Raw genomic sequence first — 5,678 nt, forward strand, 5'->3', positions numbered from 1 at the left:
GCAGCTCTGGACCTTTCAGCAAGACGACGACCTGAAACATGCCGCCAGAGTGGTGAAGAAGCGAGTGATAATATCAACAAGTCCAGCCCTGAATCCAACAAGAATCCAAGTGAGGACAAAGAAGAATCCGACCTCAAAGATTCCAAATCCAGCCTCAAAAATCCCAGTAAAGAAAGCCTGTCAGCAAATACAAGAAGAGTTTTTTTTTTGTTTGTCACAGAACAAAACATGGTGAGATCACGTGTGCTCCAGCTCTTTTTTTTCAATCTATATTTAAGTTCAACAATGAATAGTGTACAATAGCAGGAACAAGGTATAGACAAACATCCAGACAATCCGAAACGCAGCTGGAAGGCATAAATGCATAAGGATGGAAAAATAAATTAATAAATAAAGGAGATAATAATAGTAAAATGAAATAAATAATAATATAAAGTGGCAGACAATCTCAATCAGGGTATTCTGAGTAAAACTGAAGGGCTGTTAAACATTTTCTCGTTATTTTTTATGTATTTCAGACACTTAAAATAAATTCAACTAAAAAAAATAAACAAGAAGAGGCTACTGAGAAAGGCTATAAATCATATTAGACGTGTTTTTTTTAGTTAAAAATGTCAATAAATAATAAATATTATACATCTATTATACATCTTACCATCTTTAGGGACGTGTTTATGTCATTTCCAGGAAGAAGAAAACCCCTTAAAATAAAACTTGATGAATAATTATGAATAATTTGGGGCTTAAATGACAATAAACTTGATTAGATTTGATAAATAACCAAAAATAACGTCGTCAGCTAATTGAGCAGTCGGTGTAATCAGCGCTGAGATGTTCTGATGAGCCTCTGATCAACGTGGTTTGCTGTGTTCAGATCGGATCCTTTGCGCTCCGCTGCGCGCAGGTGTCAGGAAGCCTCCATGTGACCGCGCCGCTCTGAAACTCCCACCATTGTTTTGACGACTACACAAAGAGCAACTTCCACTTTCCAGCATCATGTTCCGGCTTTTACATACCAGCAATACCTCAATGGTGACAGCAGCCAGCGGCCAAACATGATTTGTTCGCGCGCACTTCCAGCGTTTTCACGGCTCGCTCCGCGCTTCTGCGACAACTTTGTCATTCTTGGGCACCTATAACCGTGGAGCGTTCAGGAACACAACGCATGGGCTCTGTTTGGAGTGTGTGGAGGGGTTGGTGTGACTCTTTTTTTTCGCTGCTGGGGGGGTGGAGGGGGTCTGGTATCTCTCAGTGGTAGTTGGAGAGCTTGAGCGTATTTACGCACAAACTGTTCTCGGATACTTTGGAGAGATCAGCCGGCATGGCAGCAGAGGAAATCCTCAACGACTCCTTCCCAGATTTAAAGGAGCTGGAGTCTAAGATTGGCAGGAAAACACCGGAGAGTCTTCTGATCTGGATGAAGGATGCTGCGGACTGTGAAGACCATGAGGCGGACAGAGGAGACCGGAGATCTGCTGACAGCTTCTCTGACAAAATCGACAACTTGAAGCAAGAGATGGTAACGATTTCTGTTGTTTCTCATATAAAACAAGACCTTTCTGCGCGTTTCCTTGTTTTGTGGAGCAGCTGCCTCGTGTCCAATAGCACAACTTGCACAACTTGTTTTTAGCTCCTCTATTTATTCTGCTCACATGTTTCTGCCAAATGCCAAAAGTTCCTTCCTGACACACTTCACCTGCTCATTTTTTATTTCTAATGACAGACCCTGTCTCCACACCTCTCTTCTGTCTCCTCTCATTCACCTCCCTTCATCTCTGACCTTTGCTCCTCCCTCATTCCTCTCAATTCTCTTCATTCATGCATTGTAGTCACACAAGCAGAGCTCCTCTCTCAGCTCTCCAAACACACACACCTGACATTTATCTGGCCTAACTCCTTCCCCCCTCAGAGGTGGCTCCGCTCGGCCGACGTGAGGATTCTCCGTCAGCTGGTGGCCGTGCACGAGGGCATCGAGGCCATGCGCTGGCTGATGGAGGAGAGGGGGGCCTTCGCCAGCCGAGGCAGCAGCTTGACGGGGAGCCTGAGCAGCCTGGTGACCGTGGAGGAGCACTGGCCCTCCATGTCTCCCTGCAGGTAGAGCTGTGAGTGTGTCGGGTGTGCAGGAGCCTGGTTGAATCAAACAGTATTTTTAAGCTAAATATAAAGTCAGTGGAGGTGAATCTTCAGTATCTGTAGAGGAATTTGCATTGCAGAACAATTATCAGCATAAGAAAAGTCCAGAAGCGCAACATGTTTGCAGACTTTACTAAAACTCATCCATCTGTCGGACGTATGTGAGGATGAAACAAAACTGTTCATACAATATGATACAAGCTGCTGTAAGAATCAGTCAGAAGAGGCTTTTAAATGTAAGACTGAGTTTTTTAATAGTCTCTTTTTGCAAACATCCACAAATTGAACATTTTTGAGGCCTGTCGCATTTCAAAAGTAGTTTATGTCTCTCTTTAGTAAACCTACATTTTTGCTAGAAGTCATTCAGGTTCAACACAACTAACTGATGCTGCAACATCTGAAGCTTGCTCCCCAAAAAAGATTCAAAACGAAATTGAAGCTGCGAGGCCGGCATTTCCTCGCCGTCAGACTTTTGTTGAGCGTTTTAAGAACACGTGCTGGCCCAGTTTCAGGTGTGTACGACATCCCCCCTAGGAGGAGACAGATTTTGAAAATGAGGGAAATGCTCGCCGTATTTCAAAAATGGCGGACTTCCTGTTGGGTGCAGAATGTGGGTACTCTAGACCTGCTACATATGCCTACTGAATTTTGTAGCTCTTAGGCCACACGTGCTTCCGACAGGACTCTGTTGAAGTTTTCTAGGGGGCGCTGTGGAGCCATTTTGCCATTAACATGCTTTAAAGGATCAAATTTTTCACAAATTTTGGTGAGTTTTCGAGCATGATTAGGCCCAAAAATACTTTTGTTTTTGGCGAAAAAGAAAGTATGATGGGGCTGTAAGGTGGAGCGGTGGTTAGCACCGTTGCCTCGCAGCTAGAAGGTCTCCGGTTGGCGTCCCAGTGAGGACACCCGGGATCTTTCTGTGTGGAGTCTCCATGTTCTCCCCGTGCAGCGTGGGTTCTCTCTGGGTTCTCTGGCTTCCTCCCACAGTCCAAAAACATGTTGAGGTTAATTGGTGATTCTAAATTGTCTGTAGGTGTGAATGTGAGTGTGCTTGGTTGTCTGTCTCTAAGTGTAGCCCTGTGATAGACTGGTTGCCTGTCCAGGGTGTCCCCTGCCTTCGCCCTAAGTCAGCTGGAATAGACTCCAGCCCCTCACCACCCTGGTGAGGATTAAGCGATGTATAGATGATGGATGGATGGAAGAAAGAAAGTAGAACAGTCACAGCGGTTCCAATAAGGTTCCTGCACTGTTCATACTCAGACCCTAATTAGTAAATGTATTCCTCTAACTTTTATCTGTTAACTTTAAATTCTGACATTTTAGCAAAAAAAATCATCCAAACAGCTCATGTTTGAATCAAACATTTTCATCTTACACTAAAAATAAAAGAATGAATGGCAGCAACAGCTACGCCACAAAAAAACGTTAAATTCAATTGATTATATCCTAATTTAAAAGTGAAAAACAATAAATTTACTAACATTTCTGTCATACGTTTTGGGGAGAAACACTTATTTTAGAGATTATTTCTGAATTATTACCATCAAACACCTTAAAGAAAGTGGCATAATTAAAGTTTCTGCACCGAAACCATTTAATTTACAGATTTGGCCTCAATTATTACAATCAAAGCTCAAGATCGTGAAACAACAGCTGCATTTTGGAAGACAAAGTACACAGCACTACTGATTCCGAATAGCATATATTTACTTATTCAGATAAACATATGCGGTATCAATCAGTTATTCACAAATCATTCTACAGAGTTCCCTGAGAAGGAACTGAAAAACAAAGTTAGGACCTGTTGTAGAGCAACGCCTACCGAACACTAATGCCTTTAAGTAAATATCTGGGGACAAAGCACAAAAACATAAGCAGCCATGAGAACATAATGAGCTCCAGCAGCAGGAGTGTGGAGACAATGAGGACTCCCCGGGAAGGACTTCTGTCCAAATCTTGTCATGTGTGGACAATTAATGCAGTTAAGTCCATGTATCACCCAAAGACTGCTGCACTGCTGCCGCAGGGCCGATTAAGGGGGCAACATGCCTGAAAGACTCAGAGAGCAGAGCATCCCTGTCAATACATTCTGCTGGATGTCATGGGAAAAAAAATGCTTAATTCATGTCCAGAATTACTAAAAAACACTAATAAGATTGATATTTTGAGGAAAAATGTTAACTTGTTAGTATATCGTAGGCAATTAATGTCATTTTTCATAAATGCGTATATGATTTAAGAAGCAGAAAAAAATCAAGTGCAAATAATAAAGTACATTTTCCATAAAAATAAATGGAATTTTGCATTATTAGAATACTTAAAATACTGTTTGGTTGTTAATTTTGCATACTTTTCTATACAATTACAAAAAACTACCTAACGTTTTATATTTTTTGAGGTGATATTATTTTTTAAAGTGCAGAAATAATAAATTTGCTGATATTTCTGTCATATGTTTTGGGGAGAAACATTTATTTTAGAGATATTATTTGTAAAATTTGTATTTTTCATTACAGTGTGAGGCTCATGCGGTTGAATATTTCCTCTCTTGCTCCCACAGAGAAAGCCCGAGTCCAACGTGCTTCCAGGATTTTACCGAAACCAGCAGCGTGGACTCGGCGGACCACCAGCCTCCACCGCACACCGACTCGAACCACATGAGCTACTTTGACGTTCTCCATTCAGAGTCCAGTGGAGCGAGACCTCCGAGTCCCGAGAGCTCCGAGTTTAAACTCGGTCGATCGGCACAGAGGAGCTCCGGTCGGGCGTCATCAAATCCTGCCAACAGTTTGGTTTGTGCCGATGAACCAAAGTCAGAACCGCTGGACTCGGAGGTGCCACAGCGCATTGAAGGTGGTGCAAACACCATCAGGAGAGCCCTGCTCAGGTCCAACAAAAGGAAATCCAGAGTGGATGCTGGGAGTTTTGTTCGCCCTGGAGAGACAGTTCAGCAAACCCAGGACGGCTTCTCAGAGTCTCCGTCCAATAAGGAGGCGGAGGAAGCCAGCAGAGAGAAGGCTTTACTGGGCTACGATGCTCAGTGGTGCTGGGTGGAGTCGCAGGACGACGTGACGTTTTTATGATCTCCTATAAAGCCTTTTAGATTTATGATCTTTGCTTTAAAGCTGTTACCTTAAACAGTGAGCTGCCAGCGATTTAAAAAGCACTTTGACTCTCAGTGTGTTAGAATGAGATGGATGCTCTCTGAACAATGTGATAAATGTCTGTGTCCAGGTCAGTCAGAGCTTCTGTTTAGGATGTTTGATCACTTCTTCATTTGATATTTAAGGAGTTTTAAAGGAGAATTAACCAAAACCTTCAGTTAGAATTATGACCAATATTATGTTGCTCTGTGTGATGTGATGCATGTTTTACACTTGAACTTTAGAGATTTTAAGCATCAGATTTAGTTTTTTTGTGTTTTTTTATTCAGTGGGTCGTCTTTCTTTTCTTTTTTTTTTTCTTTTTTTTTTTAATTGCAATAACTTTAACTTGATTGTCTTTTTTTAAAAGATCAGGTCAAAGTCAGTTATTTGTTGTGC

General features: G+C 42.1%; 1 protein-coding gene across 1 annotated transcript; it reads left to right on the plus strand.

The window, feature by feature from the left end:
• The first annotated feature begins 1,187 nt into the window (after positions 1–1,187).
• Positions 1,188–5,485, plus strand: LOC103366604 (leucine rich adaptor protein 1-like). The gene is made up of 3 exons (XM_008294406.1): positions 1,188–1,519; positions 1,910–2,094; positions 4,697–5,485. Exons 1-3 carry the CDS (start codon positions 1,322–1,324, stop codon positions 5,217–5,219), a joined length of 906 nt encoding a protein of 301 aa, XP_008292628.1. The 5' UTR covers positions 1,188–1,321; the 3' UTR covers positions 5,220–5,485.
• The last annotated feature ends 193 nt before the right edge of the window (positions 5,486–5,678 follow it).

The sequence above is a fragment of the Stegastes partitus genome, unplaced genomic scaffold (genome assembly GCF_000690725.1).
Source record: "Stegastes partitus isolate 25-593 unplaced genomic scaffold, Stegastes_partitus-1.0.2 Scaffold0, whole genome shotgun sequence".
Lineage (NCBI taxonomy): Eukaryota > Metazoa > Chordata > Actinopteri > Pomacentridae > Stegastes > Stegastes partitus.

Coding starts and splice junctions, on each gene's coding strand:
- LOC103366604 (XM_008294406.1), top strand. CDS start 1,322: ATGGCAGCAGAGGAAATCCTCAACGACTCCTTCCCAGATTTAAAGGAG. Junction 1,520..1,909: donor ACAACTTGAAGCAAGAGATG/GTAACGATTTCT, acceptor TTCCCCCCTCAG/AGGTGGCTCCGCTCGGCCGA. Junction 2,095..4,696: donor CCCTCCATGTCTCCCTGCAG/GTAGAGCTGTGA, acceptor TTGCTCCCACAG/AGAAAGCCCGAGTCCAACGT.